The 19,547-nt window shown below is 34.9% G+C and overlaps 3 protein-coding genes across 7 annotated transcripts; 2 read left to right on the plus strand and 1 right to left on the minus strand.

Moving 5' to 3' along the window:
* Nucleotides 1-179: 179 nt before the first annotated feature.
* Nucleotides 180-5,320, minus strand: LOC110826121 (uncharacterized). 4 transcript variants are annotated; one of them, XM_022056720.2, is made up of 4 exons: nt 5,184-5,301; nt 4,838-4,946; nt 3,148-3,506; nt 180-2,819 (listed from the first exon to the last, which is right to left on the minus strand). In XM_022056720.2, exons 3-4 carry the CDS (start codon nt 3,492-3,494, stop codon nt 458-460), a joined length of 2,709 nt encoding a protein of 902 aa, XP_021912412.2. In that variant the 5' UTR covers nt 3,495-3,506; nt 4,838-4,946; nt 5,184-5,301; the 3' UTR covers nt 180-457. The 4 variants fall into 4 exon arrangements, with proteins under 4 accessions (XP_021912412.2, XP_088063520.1, XP_021912411.2 ...); XM_088207394.1 differs by having other exon boundaries at nt 4,797-4,946; XM_022056719.2 differs by lacking the exon at nt 4,838-4,946 and having other exon boundaries at nt 5,184-5,320.
* Nucleotides 5,321-6,905: 1,585 nt separating this feature from the next.
* On the plus strand, nt 6,906-10,069 carry LOC110826136 (monogalactosyldiacylglycerol synthase 2, chloroplastic-like). Its single transcript, XM_022056736.2, has 8 exons — nt 6,906-7,598; nt 8,094-8,266; nt 8,445-8,606; nt 8,693-8,834; nt 8,915-9,139; nt 9,218-9,280; nt 9,369-9,443; nt 9,537-10,069. Exons 1-8 carry the CDS (start codon nt 7,248-7,250, stop codon nt 9,795-9,797), a joined length of 1,452 nt encoding a protein of 483 aa, XP_021912428.1. The 5' UTR covers nt 6,906-7,247; the 3' UTR covers nt 9,798-10,069.
* Nucleotides 10,070-14,970: 4,901 nt separating this feature from the next.
* Nucleotides 14,971-17,589, plus strand: ARPC3 (actin-related protein C3). Of its 2 annotated transcripts, none has more exons than XM_022056737.2 (5): nt 14,971-15,086; nt 15,232-15,315; nt 15,786-15,894; nt 15,986-16,255; nt 17,272-17,589. In XM_022056737.2, the coding sequence occupies exons 2-5, from the start codon at nt 15,313-15,315 to the stop codon at nt 17,412-17,414; spliced, it is 525 nt and encodes a 174-aa protein (XP_021912429.1). In that variant the 5' UTR covers nt 14,971-15,086; nt 15,232-15,312; the 3' UTR covers nt 17,415-17,589. The 2 variants fall into 2 exon arrangements, with proteins under 2 accessions (XP_021912429.1, XP_021912430.1); XM_022056738.2 differs by having other exon boundaries at nt 15,017-15,147.
* The last annotated feature ends 1,958 nt before the right edge of the window (nt 17,590-19,547 follow it).

A 19,547-nucleotide genomic window follows, 5' to 3' on the forward strand; every position in this document is an offset into this window, starting at 1 on the left:
ATTTCGTAAGAGTAATTATCTTTTAAAAAACACAAAATTATCTCAGTACCATTTTCATGTAAGGTTATATTTTGTTGTATGCATGAAAAATAGTTTAAGTGTAATAATTCATTAAGTTGGATTGATAAGCAAAATGAAACATATAAATGATGGTTGTATGGAAAGTTATATACAGTAAGGAGTTGAATGGGACTTGAACCAAACAAATTGTTCAATTCCTCAGCCTCAAGATTATAAGCTAAGACGGCAATATGTACCAAATTTTATACAAACCTGCATGGAAGTATAAATGCAGAGCCCAGTTTTCATAAATTATTTTACCTTCTAAGTAGTAATGGAAAAAGAGAAGAAAGTCAAAAGAAAAAAAAGAGGAAAACTGTACAAAGCAGTACCTAGAAGAGGCCAACCAAGAGGGTGGACGTGTGCTCTATGTTTCCTTGCTCTAATCTTATAATTTTTATGTAAGTCTTATTATGCCCTGTTCGATTTCTTTGCACGTAGCCTTGTTATGTCCTGCTCCCTTGCATCTGGTACAAAAAACTAAACGTTTAATCCTTCCCTTTGATTTGTTCGGTTTTTTCTTCTCTTGGCTTGGAGGCCGAGAGATCGAAGGGGGCAGAACAGTCTCTGCCTCCGACCCTGCTTTTTCTTCATCTGAGGGATTGAAAACAGACAAGAAAAGATTTATAGACTTCGAGTATGTTACATGGAAGTTGTCAACTGTGAAGTAGTTCGAACAATAATCATAGACGCTTCTGCCAGTGCAACTGAAAACGGCAATAGCATGGCGACAGGGCAGCCCTGTTACTTTCCAGGCCAGACAGCTGCAGTCCCTTTTGTCGATATCAACAACATTAATTGAAGTATCGTGAACCTCAAATAAGGTATCAGATGAGAATAGAACTTTTAGATCACAAGCTCTTCTCCTTTCTTCCTCTACTTTTTCTTCCTTTGATGGAGTAAGCTTTGAAGACCAATCACTTGAAATATTCCGGCGGTCATTTATCAACTCCATCATCTTAGATATTAGCTTTTCAATCTTTTGTATGATGGGAAGCTGCCAGACTTCCTGTGTCCATTTAGCATACAACTCCGCAATGTTGAATGTAATCTGACTATAACGCTCACCCTTGAATGCTGAATCTGCCCAGTGTTCTGGCTCAACTGTCATTACCCAATCATAAGCTCTTGGAGAAATCCGTTTAATTCGTTCAGTGAACATCTTAAAAGCATCAACACGGACAGCACGGGCAGCAGCCAAGAAATTTACTGGCAAAGAACCCCTTCCATCTCCATGGAATGGACCTTTCAAGTCTCTCATGAAGTTTTCCATCAGGTAGAACATAGAGTAACCATGATGGGCATTCTCAAATACTTCTAGCACACATTTCGTCAATCCCTTCTCTCTATCAGAGACAAAGGTTATGGATCGTGAAGTTGACAGCGCAGACCTCAACTGCTCCAAGAACCATTGCCAATTGCCCACATTATCAATATCCACAAGGGTGACTGCAACTGGGAAAACACCGTCATCTCCATCTAAGGCACTAGCAGTCAATAGTATCTCGTGATATTTTGATTTCACTGCTGTAGCATCAAGGAAAATGAGTGGACGACAACCATTTTTAAAACCATGTATTGATGCATGAAAAGACACAAAAAGACGCTGAAATTTTCTGGAGTCATCAATGGAAAGCTTCACATAACTTTCTGGATTTGCTTCCAGTATCCTATCGCAGAACCAAGGTAAGCGGGCATATGCATCTTTATAAGAACCCTGAAGTTGTTCTCTCGCATCTTCAATCCCACGCCATACTTGTGTGTAGTTCAGGGTAATGCCAAAGTCTCTAAGAATTTCCTTAGCAATGTCCTTTGGTCTGTGATGCGGGCTATCCTGTAACCTCTCCTTGATAATGCTTACTAACCAATGCTTTGTCGGATGAGCAGCCTTCCAAGACTCACCTCCGCATGTATGTGATTCATTCATCTTCTTTACCCTAAATACTCCTGCAGATTTAACCCAGGATGCATGTATCCTCCAAGAACAGCCATCAGCTATACATCTGCCACTTGCACGGTTAGTGTCATTTTTCTTTAACCTGTACATAAAACGATGTGCAATGGCATATTTTTGCAGTGCATCACGAAACTCAACCACACTCTGAAATTCATGGCCAACACCGGTAATACAATCTTTCCATGACGCAATCAACTCCTTTGAAGAAGCATCACCAGTATTGGCAAGAACTAATGCACCAGAAGAATCCTCCATCAAAGGTCCGGTCTCTACTTGCTGCTCCACATAATAAGATATTGCACTAGGACTGTCGCTCTCTACATTCCTTCTCCTAGATGTACCTTTTCTTGTCTCCCCAACATTCTCAGTGATAGAAACTATTGTAGGACCATTAGGAGTACTTTGCCAATATGCAGTCCGCCTTCTTTTCTTAACAGTATCAGCTGGGGTAGCGCTCATATCAACTATTATTAGGCCATGGCCACAATCATCAGCAGTGGCATTTCGAACAGAACAAGCAGCACCAGGATCACTGTCAATCTTATAGGCACGAGAACGTTTCGAAGTTCTAGTCACTCTAGTGGAGCTTTTAGTAGTTAACCTTTTTGATTTAGCAGTCAATCTGGTGCTGCTTTTAGTAGTTTTCTTGGCAGCTACTAAGTTGTCTCTGGAAGCAACAGGGGCAAGTTTGGAAGTATCATCAATGGTACCAGTTTCTGTTTCCATTGCAACAGGCATTGTCATAGCAGGTTGAGATGCGACAGTTGCAATCACAGTTTCAGCCACTTTAATCCCACATGCCCTGCAAGTGACCAATAACATTAGTTCAGTGCAAATTTGTACATTTGGTAAATAACCTTTATGACAACCCTGAATGGAACAAAAAATTGCCAAAACTCATTGCCATATTACTCATGGGAAGAGAACTGCAACTGCCTGCAATACAATCGTGTCCAAAACTCACACAACAAGAATGAAACTTGTCTTTAAAACAACTGGTTGAGCAACAATCTTTATCAAAGTAATAACCACAAAGATTTTTAGAAATATGAAGCATCAAACATGCTGGCAGGGCAGCCCTCTTGGCAGATAACAGGTCATACTTGAAAATAAGGGGAGATGGTTTGTACCTGTTATGATGCATGTCAAAGGCTACCTGATCAAATCCCTTTCTCCCTGTCACAAAAACATCCGCCGTCACTGATTCTCCATGGAAATCATACATTCTCTTTAGGTCTCTGTCATTTGATAAATTGATAAGTGTTCTCCGATTTCCAGGAAGAAAGTATTTGATAGACAAAGATGTATAGTCTAAATCCCATATTTCAGCTAATTTAAACTTGAGATCATCAAATACTGTTTCATGGTTGATGTCAATAGCCTCTGCCTCTCCTCCAGTATATGACAAGGACCCATCGTCATTTGTGATAAAGGTACCGCCAGATTGGCATATCAGTATAAGCTTTCCCTTTCCCATTGCAAATTATATCTGAGGGCCAAATAAACAGCCAATTATACAGCTATGTTAATCATAACAACGAGACAAATTCTATTTGCATCACCCATACCTTCCATGCTGCTCTTTCTATAAAAAATAAATATCAAAGGAAAGAAGAAGAATAAGCACACCACTCTCTGGAATTCAAAGCTACTGCTACAAGAAACTCATCATGAAACTCAACAGCCACATATATTTAAATTGAAAAACATTAGATTAGGATATAATATAAATGTCATAATATATCACCATCAGTATCCAAACCATCAAGAAACCAATTTCACTTTTAAATGGAAAACTCATTGTTTGGAAATCACCGACTGACATGTTCTAAATCATAAAGCTCTCACTTACAACAGCCAAAATTTTCAACCAAGAAATTTCAACAAAGACATTTACCCAGCAAAGAGTCACAGAACTCCTTATACTGCCCTCATGAAAACAAAAATGTCAAGTTTAAGGGGAAAAAAACAATCAACCGGAGATAACAAATATCGGCAAGCACGTAGAAAAACGAGTTGCTACAAATTGACAATCATATGATATGAGATAAAAACAAGAAGCCAAGTTCATTATTTTGGTCTAAAAGGAAGCACCTAGCCAGTTGGTGCTCTCCGACATAAAAAGTCAGAAAACGACCGCATTGCAAAGGTCACTTAAATCAAGGAAAATTACCATATTGCAAAGGCTAAAATTACCATATTATACCATGTAAATGGAGGAAACTTATCATAATGCAAAGGCTAAAATTACCATATTAGACCATGCAAATTAAGGAAAAGAACTCTTCATTCTCATCCTTGTGTCTATCTTTGGGTCAGTTGGAGAGAAAGAAACATGTAAAATCTCAAGAGCACTTGCTCTTCTTTTGACAGAATTAGAGATTGCTGGTTTCATCATACCCTGAGTGTTTTGTTTTTTAGGTATTCTATTCTGAGAGGATTTGGGAAACCTTATAGACCTTATTATTTCTAATATTTTCTAACCCTTGCATATGGGTGGGATTTCTGATATTTTGTTAACCCTTCTATATGGTTGGCACCTCCTTGGTGCCCATTAATAATACATTTTCCCTTTTTAATTCCAAAGGATGAAGGACGCGACATCATGAATCCATAACAAAATCTCAACCTCTTTGGGTTAAAACTAAAGAGTGTTGAAGACTTTTTATTTTTAGTGAGAAGAATGGTTGAACACATGGCTGCATGTAGTTTTCAAGATATTAAAGAGTGAATATCTTTCACCCGGCTGCAATCAGCAGGTGATCAAATTCAGAATCACCTTCTCAAAATCATGCATGTAAAAGTCAGATGGGCTATAACCTTCGCTGATGATCAACTGAAAAAAGTTCACATCAGACAACTCAACAACGACCATGTGTACGATCATCCGATCATCCACACTACAAAAGGCATGACGTTTACCAAATATCTGCAAGTTTTTAGCCCAAAAAATAAGATTACACTACTTGTCCGAACCACATTACCAGCTTACTGTCAATAATCAAAGTACATCAACTTTATTATATCACTACAACTGATTTAACTGCGCCAAGAAGATAATTTTTCATAGAATCGGCGCATTACAATGGATTTCACTAATTATACTCGAGAAATTAGAAAAAAATAATAATAATTACAATTGACGGAGCGGAGAAGAAAAGTTCACCATGGGAGAAGCCGCGGGGACTGCAGGGGGATGAAAACCCTAGACTTTTGGGCCTTACTGGAATTAGATGAAGAATCGAAGCGGCTAGAGAGAAGGGTGTTTTAAAAATAAAACATGGAAAATGGGGCTACTGTGGGTACACACGAGACACTTGAGGGGTTGATTTGGAATTTTCTGAAAATTATTTCTCCATAAATGAAAAAACGATGAAAGCCCAAAGACCCAAGCCCGAGCCCAAACCCGAGCCCGAGCCCAAGCCCAAACCGAAGCCCAAGCCCACTTAACAATGAATTTCTATTTTCTTTTATCAGAATTCTTCTCTTTTTATGTCTCGGATTTTCTAATTAAAATAAATATTTATTTATAAATAAATTTCATAATATCGTAATATTTTAATTTAATATTATAAAAATATATAATTATTAAATTTTATATATAATTATTACTCATTATAAATTAATAATTTTTTTAAAAAAATTATTTATGAACATACAGTTCGATTGGTTCTAAATTATAAGATAAGATTGTATTTAAAATAATTTTAAATTTTCTGAACAAAATTTATTTACATAAAATTATAATAATATATTCAAATTTTTTTATTAAATTTAATTTTTTGAAGGGTAAATTTTGTTATTATCATAATATAATTTATACTCTCTTCTAGTAGGACAAATTATAAATTTCTGAATTTATAAAGTTTATGAAATTAATTTCTAAATTTGCATTTTAGTTTCAATTAATATAAAATAAAAATTATTCTCATTTTACGTGTAATTTTTTTTTTATCAATTTATTTATTATTATATATTTTATATATATCACTAATAATATTTTTTAAAATTACTAATTCTGAAAATTTTATAAAAAAAATAAAAATATTTATAATCATTAATATAAAATTAAATTTACTAATTAAACTTTTTTATTAAAAAAAAAACTAAAAACTAAAAATAATTGCGCCCCCATGTTACTTAATATGACGTAAGCCAGTCATTATAAGGGCGAGTTGACGAACAACGCGAATGCCAGCTAAACTTGTCGCATCTCCCCGCATATTTACAAAATTGTAGGCCCCACCTCCCACTCTCAAAAAATATTTTTTTCGCCCCCATAACTTAATTAAATTGCTGAAATGCCCCTGACATTTTTTTTGTTGGATTAAATTTCTATATGTAAATATGTATTTACATTTATACCCCAGTTGGTCAAGTGTCTTTTTCGATTAAGTATCCGATCTTTGTTTTCTTTTTCCTCGTCGTATTTTCCGAAATCGTTTTCAAGCCACTCCATCTTGGGTTTTCTTCGAGCATGATGAAATTAATTTCATCACCAAATAAAAAAAATTTAATTATTTTAATTTTATTATTTATTATCTAATTCTATTAGAATTAAAATTTTGTATTTTTTTATTATAATTTAATTTAATTTTTGATTTTTATATTTTTAATATTTTATTCGAAAGTTTTAATTTTAAATTTTTAAAAAAATAAAAAATTTTACCTCGGAGATTCTAACCGAATTAACTACCGCCCTCCCAACGGACTTTTGAAGTCATACAAAACAAGCCAAGCCGAAATTTTGATATTTTCTCGTATCAGCAAATACTAAAGACTACAAGGGTATTTTAGCAAAATTGTAAAAATACACTGTTGAAAGACATTAATGGAGATTCGAATCTTTCAATAAGAACATTCCAAACTAAAATGCGAATCTGACGGCCATTAAAACGAGTGAACTGGAAAACCCCTCCCCCCCCCTGAAATCTCCATGGCAGAATTCCACCGCATCGTCGCCACCTTGCACTCTCCTCTCAGACAACCTTAAACTTGCCACGACAACGACTAACAACCGTTCTTTCAAATTTCAATTAATACTCCATATAATAATACCACCTTCTCCGTATTTCTCCCCCCTGATCTCCTCCAATCTCTACCTCTCCCCTTCTCTGCGATTTGCAGGTGGGTGGGAGGAGGCTCGGAGCGTCGAATCCCATCTGGGTTTCCTCCATTCTAATCATTTTCTTCCGTTGTGAGATTTGTTTTCTTTTTTCTCTGTTCGGAGATGGTGATGACAGTTGCTTCTCCCAGAAAAACGGCCTCCATTACAGAGAAGGTGTTTCAGCGGGTTTACAGCAATTTTAATCTAACCGCCACCGCCACAACTGCCACGACAACCACCAGCTACGGTGGTACTACTCATCATCATCACCATATAAAGAAGTCTTCTTCGTTCGAAAACTTCGAGGAGGATTACTACGATGAGGAGGAAGATGGTACCATGGAGCTTGCCCAGATGGGTGCCGACAGGGCCAAGAACGTGCTCATCCTCATGAGCGATACAGGCGGTGGACACCGTGCCTCCGCCGAGGCCATTCGTGATGCTTTCAAGATCGAGTTTGGAGATGAGTATAACGTACGTACATTATATATATATAAATATATATTGTTCCTTAAAAGAAAAATTCATGTCATGTCTCTGGTTTTGGAATTTTCTTCTGGGATCCAATGTTGCTGGAAATATCTTTTCTGGGTTTGTTTTGATTTGATCTGATTCCTTATTGGATAACTTAAAAATTGTTTCTTTCTTTGATTTTTAAGGCTTTGCAATTTTCTTCTTGGAGTTTTCTGTTTTTGTTCTGTAAATTTTCAGTTTCTCTTTCTGTTTCCATTTGGGATTTTTTTTTTCTCACGCATCTTTCGGGTAATTCTTGATTGTTTGTATTCTTTGATATTATCCAAATCCTCCATGAAAAACAAAAATATGAAACGCCCTTGTCTTCTTCCAAAATGTTCTGTTTCTAAATCTATCTCCTTCCCTAATTTGACTTTTATAAATATATATGTATATAGTTGAACTGTATAGCATGTGATTTTGTTTATGTTGGGTGGCATCTTCCAATCATTACAGATATTTGTGAAGGATGTTTGGAAAGAGTACACAGGCTGGCCATTGAATAATATGGAGAGATCATACAAGTTCATGGTCAAACATGTGCAGCTATGGAAGGTTGCTTTTCACGGTACCTCTCCCAGATGGATTCACAGCTGTTATCTTGCCGCTATTGCTGCCTACTATGCCAAGTACTTACTGCCTGCTATCTTCATTAATTTCTTCAAAATGATTCATTATTCAATTACTTGCTTTGGAGATTAGGCAACCCAAATCATTTTCAGCATTAATGCTGCATAGAATGTTAATCTAAATGGTATCTTTAAAGAAAATTTGATTAGAGTTGTTGCCATGTATGATTGAATGAAGGGAAGTAGAAGCTGGTTTAATGGAGTACAAGCCAGATATTATCATCAGTGTTCATCCATTGATGCAGCACATTCCTCTCTGGGTTCTTAAATGGCAGGGACTTCAAAAGAAAGTGATTTTTGTGACCGTCATTACAGACCTCAACACTTGCCACCCAACATGGTTTGAATTCTTTAACCTGTTTTCGAACCTGATAATCTTGTTTTCTTCCCATTAAGAATTCACATTTCTCAATCCAAAACCTTCAGGTTTCATCCTGGAGTCAATAGATGTTACTGCCCATCAAATGAGGTAGCCAAGAGGGCTCTGCTAGATGGCCTCGACGAATCTCAAATCCGAGTCTACGGATTACCCATTAGGCCTTCGTTTGCACGAGCATTTCTCTTGAAGGTTTGAAAGCATTTTGGGTCATGCTTGTGTTGATGGAGATATGAAATTGTTGATTTAAATTTCTTGTTATTGGCTTGTAGGATGAGTTAAGGAAAGAGCTTGAAATGGATCCTGACTTACCTGCAGTTTTGCTGATGGGAGGAGGTGAAGGAATGGGTCCTGTCAAAAAAACTGCAAAGGCTCTTGGGGAATCCTTATACGACAAAGAGCTTGAGAAGCCAATTGGGCAACTAATCATCATATGTGGCCGGAATAAAGTGCTTGCCTCCACATTAGAATCCGAGGAATGGAAGATCCCGGTTAAGGTAATCGCCAAATTTGAGCTCCAATAGTTTTTGTTTCCTAATTGTTTGCCTCTTTAAACATTGTTTTACATAATTTAGGTTCGAGGTTTCGAGACCCAGATGGAGAAATGGATGGGAGCTTGTGACTGCATAATCACAAAAGTACTTTGAAATATCCTTGTGCTTGATGATTATCTGTTGTCTGGTAGCATGGAGGACTAATTGATATTATCATCACCATTCTTTGTAGGCCGGACCCGGTACAATTGCAGAGGCATTGATCCGAGGGCTTCCAATCATCCTCAACGACTACATTCCGGGACAGGTTAGTCGTCAATACTAAGTACTCCTTCACTTGCCTGCTGTAACATTTTAGTCCCTTTTCACCTTTGTGCTTTTCATCATTTGGCAAAACCAGGAAAAGGGCAATGTGCCCTATGTAGTGGACAATGGAGCTGGTGTGTTCACCAGAAGTCCCAAAGAAACAGCTAGAATTGTAAAAGAATGGTTCAGCACCAAGACAGATGACCTAAACAAAAAATCAGAAAATGCCCTTAAACTAGCACAGCCCGAGGCAGTTTTCGACATTGTCAAGGACATCCACGAACTCGCCAAACAGCGCGGTCCTCTAGCCAACATTCCTTACATGTTCACATCATCTTTCACCAGCTTAATCTAGTTGACATACATACACAAATATATGCAGTTGTTCTCAGCTAGATTACTGTAATGTGTACAGCTAGCTTTTTAAATTCATGATCATTCTTTGGACCAAGATCTTCATTTGTAGAAGTTTCTCTAATAGACTTAGTTTTCTTTAATGTTTTGAAGGGCAAAAGATTTTAGGGTGTTTATGGGAGATTTTAGGATTGGATTTAAGAAAAAAAAAGAATTGGGTAAGTACGCATCTTGTAATATTTTGTATATCAATTTTACAACTTTTTCTTAGTATTTGGGTTTCGTAAATTTTGATTATGTATAATTTTATTTATTGATTTTTCTCGCGAGATTCAAAATTTACTTTGTTCAATCTACCAGTACGATGATATAACGATTAACGTCTTAACTTTCTATTTATAAGTCATAAATTAAAACTTTACTGAACATAAAGAGTTCATCATTTCGTAAGCGTCTTATAATTAATGATTAACTAGTCTTATAATTAATGTTTAACTAGTCGATAATATCTGATTCGGTAAAATTAGATTTTAACTCGTTGATGTATAAATATTCTACAACAGTTAAATTTTTTTAATTTAATTAACCATAATAGTTTAATGTTGTACTCGTTCTTTTTTTTTAAAAAAAAAAAAATGATTTGCGTTGCTTCGAGTTTCAAACGTTGTAAAGCTTTTCTCGAAGTCAAGCAAAGAAGAGTTATGGCAAAGCTAGGTTGCCTTGTTTCTTGGACTGAGTAAACTTCCATGAAAATGAAGCTTGGAAGTTTTTTGCCTTGCTTGCTTACCTAGTTGAATTGAAGCATCGAAAAACCTTGAAATACATAGCGGTTTGAGCTAATTCATTTATAAATTTATATTTATCTTAAATAATAAGTATAAATTATGATTACGTAATTAAAAAATTTAAACGATAGATTTAAATTTTGACAAAATTAAGAAAATTTGACACACATTATTATAATTTTAATTTATATCATATTCTAATAAAATTACTAACTAATAATGTTATTTAAAATTTATTGATATAATTTTTAACGATGTAGTTTTTATTATTTTATAAAAAAAAATTATTGTACAAAAATTTTTAAATTTATTTTAAATATATTTAAATTTTAGTATAGTTTGCATGTTATTTTGTTAAGACTTTATTTAAATGATGGTCCAATAATAATAATATAATTTTTTTTATTTATATTTTTAAATATATAGGATAGTTTTGTGGTCATTGAGTTAAGATTTTCAAAATCGTAATTTTTTTTATTTTTTTAAACAACTGATTCAGTAGTTTTACGATGGTTTGATAAATTTTTTTTTTTTTTATACCCTTAATGTTTTTGTTATTTACCACGTTACCTTTCTCTTTAATTTCTTCTGTCTTACACTTCTCTTTTATTATTATTCTTCTTCTCAAAATAGGATTTGTGAAATTGGAACATTAGACTTATATATTTAATTATATATAAATACATATATATATATAATATTTAGATATATATATTTTATCATATATATTTATGTTTTTACTTATATATTATACATATATAATATTTTAATTATATATGTTTATATATTTTTATCTTTAATATTTTATATTTTTTAAATTTTTTTATTATTATATACAATAATACAGTTGTAAAATAAAAAATTTACTTAATTACACAATAATATCATCGTATCAATCCAAATAAAAACAACTATTACAATCAAATATTAATAAAACATCATACAAACATAATTAAATTTAAATATTAATAAATTTTGTATATATCTGTCCGTATCGACATTAATGAACTTTCGTGTAAGTCATTCAATCAAAGCTTAAAACTATATATATAATTTTGATGGAGTCCAATCATATAAATTTATGAAATATATAGCGCTAAGAAATAATGCAACACTTGAAAAATATTTTAATAATTTAAAAAAAAACATGATAAATAAATAATTTATAGAATATTATTTAAATTTAAATATATATTTATTTTATTATAATGCATCCTTACTTAGTAATATATTAATTTACTATTATAGTTTTTAAATTTATATTTTTATAATAGAATTTAAATATAGAAAATTTTAAATAAATCAATAAAGTTATTGTCTTAATCGATCAAAAGTCACCAACTTGCAATTAATCTTTGAACACATCAGACGTCTTTTTAAAACGATGTTAATGGGACAGAACGTGACTAATAATAACGTTTGTAAAAAAATTTAATTTATTTAATGTTAAAATACATTTTTAATATTTATATTATTATTTTTATTTAATTAAATTATTGTATTTCATGTTAAATTAATTTATATACTTTTATAAGATATTTTAATTAACCTTTCAATGTTATTAATTTTTAATATCATTAATATTTAATGTCACATGTAAACGGTATTAATATGTGATACTTTTTATTTAATTAGTGATATATATTAAATATTATATGATTTTTAATGTAAAAAAAATTAAATATAAACTAATTTTATTAAATTAAATTATATAATATTAATTTTTTAAAATTAGAACGATTTAAATCAATTTATATGCATAGATAATTATATAATATTGAATTTTTTTATAAATAATAATATAAATAACATAAATTATTATCTTTTTAGTATTTTATTTTTTATAAGTTTGATTTATTTATATTTTATATTAATTTTTTACAATTAAATTTTTTATTAGCTTAATATTTTTTTTAAAAAAAGAAATTAATTATATTTGGACTTTTTTTTTTATTTTCTTAATTTCATCTGCATTAAAAGTTTAAAATAAAATTCAAGAAATTTTGGTGCCATTCTTCAAAAAACGAAAAAAAATGGTGTCAAGCCTGAAAACTACATAGTTGGTTTTCTAGCAGAAGGAAGCTCAAATGGTTTTTGGTAGCAGAAGACCTTCTTCCTCAAGTTGTCATTTGGTTGTAATGCCCGGAAAGAGGGGGAAAAAAAAAACGCGCCACGTCAGCAGCCACGTCAGCAGACCCAGTCAGCAGTCCTGGCCAACCAGGACCTGCCACGTGGCAAAACCACGTCGACCGGGAACGGGCCACGTTGGCGATTCGCGTGCGCGCGATCGGACGGTCCAGATCAATCGCACGCACGGACGGCCCATATTTAATCGCACGGACGGCCCAGATTTAATCAAAAACGGACGGCCCAGATTAAATCAAAATGGACGGTTAAGATCAAAAGGCAAAAGGGTATAAATAGATTCCCCACACCAGACCACAAAACCCTAGCCGCCTGCCTCGCCGGAGAAGACGAACCAGAAGCCGGCCGCCTCACCGGGGAGATTTCTGACCGCCGATCGAGGTAAATTTCATACCCCCGACTCGTTTTTCCACACTGATTTTCCCTGTGGCCAAATCGGAGCCAAAATCCCGGCCGAAAGCCAGCTGCGCCGCCGCGCCCCTCCTTGGTTTTTGCCTCCGATGAGGCCCTTCCCGGCCTCCGTTTGATGCAATTTTTATATCACCGTGATCACTATTTTTTTCTCTACAGGTTGACCGGAGCCGAATCACCAAAAGACGAACCTCGCCGGAGAGTCGCCGCACCCGAGAGCACCGCCGCCGGTAAGCTTCGGTTTTCCGTAGTTTTCTGGCCCCCCGAGGGCCGTAGGTTTGTTTATTCACAGAAACCAATGCGAGTGTGGCTGAATTCGGCCGGAAACGGCCGAAAACGGCCAACCCGAGGTAAATCGCCGCCGTGCCGGAGTTGCGATATTGGCCGAAAGGGGCCCTGGACCTAATTTGGGATTTTTTGGAACACGTGCAGGTACCAGTAGTGCGTTTCAGTTCCCCGAAAAAAATTTAGAGAAAATTGGGGACAGCTTGTAGACGCACTGTGAAGCCGTGTTCAGACCCCTAAACGAGTAAGGACCTCTCACCCTATTTCCTATCACGGTATTAAAGTTTAAAAAATGATAAAACGGTATTTCTTGAATCATCGAATGTGTGAAATTGTTTAAGGTCGCTAATGGAGCCTGAGTCTAGTGTGTTTGTCGGTTAACTGTTACTTGGTATATTTTACAGTTTTAAATGCAATATGAGGATTGATGTTTTCATTTTATAGTTTCGTATGCATATTTTACTACTTTATTGATTATAGGTTGAATGACTGAGATACCGATGCTGTATGTTGTCTGTTTGGCATGAATTACTGTTTTGCTTATTTAAATACGAATTGATGAAGCTGATTGAGGAAAAAGGGGAATGGAATGTGATGTAAATTGATAATTGTGTAATATAGTCAGCTTGACTAGATATCTTGGGAGATGGTGGACGGACCGGGTCCGTAGGAGACCCTACCGGGATTGTGGTCTCTCATACCGGACGGGGTATGGAGATCGTATATGTTTTGGCGCCCATACCGAACGGGGTATGGGGACGGTCCGTTTCACCCTCATACCGGACAGGGTATTGAGGTTTACAGTTTTGGCGCCCATACTGGACGGGGTATGGGGACGGCCCGTTTCACCCTCATACCGGACGGGGTATTGAGGTTTACAGTTTTGGCGCCCATACCGGACGGGGTACGGGGACGGCCCTGGAATCTGATTACAAGTATTAAGGGTAACGGGTAGCGGGACCCCTATGGATCCCCATGAATACTAGTAGGCTGGTGAATGAGGGAAAGTGATTGTGCAATGATTGAATTGCAAAGGCGTGATAAGTATTATGTTACACAGTTTATATGATTTCATGATGATGATAATGTTATTACTTTCGTATATTGTTTTATGAATTTCACCGAGGTAAGTGAATGGTAAAATGTTTTATTACTGATAAATGAGTTTATTGTAAATTATGCTCCATTGGTCTTTTTGTGTTTTCTACCCACCTTTACCTCCGTGACGGTGAGATATCGTGATGTCCTTACTGGGCTAATGTAGCTCATTCCTTATTTAATCATTTCAGATCAGGAAGACATTGTTCCCGAGCCCGTTCCGCAAGAAGACGATGAAGGAGACGCCTAAAGACTCCAAAGTCATAATTATAACTTTACTTGCGAATTTCTCTTTTAGTTAGTCTGATCTTTTATATTTTGAGCACGTTTTTTTCTGATTTTAGTGTAAGCGATGTTAATCGAATTTTGATTTCGCTTCCGCATTGACATTTTTAATACACATATTTCATTTTAAATTTTCGGGGCCGTTACATTGGTAATGTCTCGTCGCCTTCATCTGTTTTTTCTTTTTTACTTTCCCAATTTTCTATTTGGTACCGAGAAGCATGACTGTTACCCCCGAAAATGAAACCTGGATTTCGTCTTTTTTTTTTTTTCCCTCTATGGTAAGCATTTAGGTATTCGATGAAGCAAAGCTAACAGCCAAAATTAGAGAGTTTATAGCTGGCTAGTACTCAAATTCGGCTATTGATTTCTATGTAGATCACTACTCCATCTGGTAATTCATCGTTACATTGCTCTTCTTTGCAGGTGAATTTGGTTCCGAATTGGGGAAATCTGGTTCTTATGCGTTGGTTGCTCTGACCTTTCATTAGTTTGTTTGCAGAAGAAATGGTATGCCAATCAAACTCCAATTTCTCAGAGAGTAGAGAGAGAGAGTGTGTATGTGTGTAATGAATGATATGTTTACATATATAGATGGAGATATTTGTTATTGGCTGAAAGCAAGGATGTTTAAATGTTTTTGTTGTGAAAATTCTATTTGATTTTCAGATTGGATGCGTCTTTTATTCAAAACTTTACTTATAGATTGAATGTTTAGCACTGGATTCATGGTCTGACGTTGGCTTAGTTTTGTTTATGAGAATGGATATAGAACCGACTAGTATCATGATTTCTTAAATCCAGAAGAAGAGGAAGGAAAAACTGTCACAGAACAAAAATATCAATTGGGTTCGCCTTGTTCAGGCAGAATAGTTTGATTTTTGTCAATATTTTGCAATAAAACTTGATATGGTTTTTGTTCTACATGGGAGAGTTAAAATTGACATCTACTTGAACTGAAGAAATGAATCTAATGGCAGGTCCATCACTCTAGTTTTGTGGACGAGGGAGGAATTACTAAAGCATGTGGATGCCCTCTTCTCCCACTAAAGAGCCATATAAAGGGTCCTGCACCTGCTTCAGATCAAGGTTGTACCAAGATGCTGATATTGGTGTATTATTACTTTTGTTTACGTAATTGTTTCCAACAGGTTGTTTTGCCTTGTGAGTTTTTGTGCAGGTAGAACTGATATTGTCGATGAAGCAATCACATTCTTTCGCGCCAATGTTTTCTTCAGAAACTTTGACATAAAGAGCCCTGCTGATAAGCTTCTTATCTATTTGACTTTCTATATTAATGTGGCTCTGAAGAGGCTTGAGGGATGCCGAACCTTGGCCGAGGGTACAAAGGCAATCATAAATTTAGGCTTGGAGAAGGTCCCTGTGCCTGGAGAATCGGGTTTTCCTTTTCCTGGCCTCTTCTCCCTTCCTCAGTCTCAGAGGGAAGGAGGTAACCAATATCAATCCTTATTTTACTCAACTTATGGCATACCTAATTGTTCTTATGAATGGTATTTCTTTGGATTTCTCTCTCTCTGTTCTATATGGTCAGAGTTAGACAATAAGAGGTCAATGCTCTCTTGTTCCTTTATATCCACAAAAAATTGGTCTTACTGGAAGTTACTTCTAGATTCTTTTGCATTAAAGTGATTTACCATTCAGTTAACTGATGTCTACAATTATTATGTCATCTGCTGCCCTGTTTTTTTAGACCGAGCTATGCCTTTGATATCCATCTTTTATTTATTCTTCAAAGGATATTGTATTAATAGTCGATACCATCTATTTATCAAGTTGTAAATCATGTGAATTTCTGCCACTAGTGCAAAAAATCAACACTGTTCATAAGTTTATTCAAATCACATTGGTGCCTTAAAAATCATGGCCAGTAATAGTTTTCAAGATGTTGAACTTTTTTCCCGTTATTGAAGACCTAATCGGGACTTTAAAGCTATTATCTCTGTGATCTACATTCATTTTGGTTTCTAGATGGTGAATCTTTGTTTTTCTGCATAATGTTTAGAGTAGAGATGCTATTTCCTTAATCTTTGCTCCTTTTGTATTTAGATCGGACTGCTGTTATTGTGAATGTATGTGTTTGGGGCATTCTTTTCCTCTTCTTTGAAGGGACTTTATGCTGCATGTTGTATAGTAATAATATATCCATAGATATCCAGAGTGGGATGTCTGTTTGATATTCGAGTTCTAAGAGATGAATGATGTATGAACTTCATGGAGCTCTTGCATGTTGATATCTAGAATGGTTCTAAGGTCATGCACTTGTGTGTACTATCTTTTCAATTTCAGTGGCATGGGATGGTGAACCTTTCATGTTACTAGCAAACCATATGATATATGGTGGAACTGAAAACAACTAAGTTCCTCTAGTTTCAACTTATTTACTTAAACTAAACCTTATTTTGTTCATTTTGGTTTGTTTTTCTAACTTTCTTCGCCAAAATGCAGAGCTTTTTAGGAATTATTTGAAGCAGATACGGGAAGAAACAAGTGGAAGGCTATTGAGTGTTGCATATAGACCGAATGGGACTCCAAATAAATGGTGGTTGGCTTTTGCTAAGAGGAAGTTTATGAACATTATAGTTCCTTGAATGGTTCATTGTACATCAATCAAAAGCAACAATATAAGCATTGATAAATTCTGTAGTGATGAGCAATGTGTATTTTAATTGGTGACAAAATGTTCTAAACAAGAAACCAAGAAGAAAATCATTTGTCCTGTAATCTGTAGAATTAATAAAATTATTTTCGGTCTTCCTTTTCCCACCCCAGATTCCATAAAAAATTTTCTGATACTGCAAATTGTTTTTTCCCAATCTTTTGTTAGCATTCAGATGTATGTCTATCTTCATTGTATCGCCAATTGGATACTATTCTTTTAAGTAATATTATAATCTTTTATATTTTGTTTTCTTCATTGATTTATTTGCTGTTAGTATAGCTGTTCAAATAGTTGTTTAATGATCAGCATGGGAAAACTTCCATTATAATTTGCTCTGCGTTTTAGGAGATGCAGATCTAGAACGGAGATTATTTTGGACACTGAAAAAGGATGTGTCCAGAAAGTAGGACGGAACTATAATATAGTTTACCACTCTCAAGACTTGTTACCCTGTCTGGTAGCAGCTGTACTGGCAGAATACTTACTGATGAAACTAGGTTGAGACAAGTCTGAGACATTGTAAAGACACTTAGTTTTCAGCTATCCAACACTAGAGTTATGTTGCAATCATATTTTGAATCAGGATCAGTAGCAAGGTGGGAAGAGTATGCATTTTCTTAGAAGGAAAAGAAATCTGAAGATTTCAAATTGCATTAAGCAGCTTGGTGGATGTACACTGCCTTGATCCTAGCTGCAGAAAAGTCCAATGAATGCTTAGCGTTTCTTTATTACCATTATGCAACTATGCTTTCTGGGAATATTATCAGCTGTTTTTTTCTTAAACTACAATAATATTATTTATGGTTTTCCTTTTTATTATGATTTATGTTGTTTAAATGGTATTCTGTGATTTGGGTGTAGTATGATGTTTGTCTACATACATGATCCTTGGTCTTGCACATTGGTTGTCTGGTTGTCCAATGAGTACAATACATCTTAGCTTTGTGCATGTTGAGATCTCTTGGAGGCTTAAGCTGATTGTTAATTAATAATTATGCTAGAGTTGCCTGTAGGGAAATTGGAGTGAGCTGCAAGATGACCAGATGAAGCCAGCTGCTCCAATCTGTGAACTTGATTCATCGCCATGGTTGGTGCTCTTAAAGAATTTGAGGTACATGGAGTCTAAACTCAACAGTATTCATCTCCAATGATCGTCTCTCATTGCTCTTGACTGTTGTTATTATCTGGGAATATCTAGCATAGGATAGTCTGGAGCGAATGCAAAAATTATGTAGAATTCATTTGCATCTACACTTATTTCAGTGAAGATGGTGATTTTTTTTAAATGATAAATAATTGATCAAATATGAAATTTTGAGTACAAAGTTTTCAAATTTTCATCAATTAGTTTTTAGTATTTTCCTATAACATTTACATTTTCTCATTATTAAACTAAATGTTTATTTACAAATTAATTCCGTAAAATTTCTGTATTTGTTCCACACGTAGCTTTAATCTGCAACTGAGTTCTATAAGTTTGGCCGAGATCGCTTCCTTCACAATTACTCTTCTCTAAGAGCAAAGCGATTCAGGGTATGAGCTGCATAGTCTCTGTAGACTGTACTCGCTGCTCAGAGGAATAGAGATAAGGAGGAAGCAGAAGGACAGGCCTGGTGCATCATGGTGTAAGACTCTTCTGCCTATTGACTTGATAACTGTTTGGGTAGGTCTGAAACTTGACTCATTTAGTACTTTCTTGCTCTTTTGATTTGTCCCGTTGAGCATATAAACATGCAGAGTGAATCTACAATCATAAACACTTGAGTTCAGGGTATCAATGGACCAATAGGTTTTAGGTGCCACTGAATACATCATATATATATATATATAACGTGCGTGTTTTGTGTCTGTAAAAAGAATAGAAAGAGTGGACTAGTAAGTTTTGTTTGGTTTTTCTCTTCTTAAATTCAAAGTTAAGATAATTTTAGTTTTGATATCTACTTTAGCATAGAAATTAGGAGATGGACGATTAGCTACCTTAAAATTTTTTGAATACGAAATTCAACCCTCTATTTTACAAGGTAAGAACGAAATTCTCGTCATAGGGTTCATCAAGGAATTC

This window comes from Carica papaya, chromosome 7 (genome assembly GCF_054855325.1).
Source record: "Carica papaya isolate Zhongbai chromosome 7, ASM5485532v1, whole genome shotgun sequence".
NCBI classification, from domain to species: Eukaryota; Viridiplantae; Streptophyta; class Magnoliopsida; order Brassicales; family Caricaceae; genus Carica; species Carica papaya.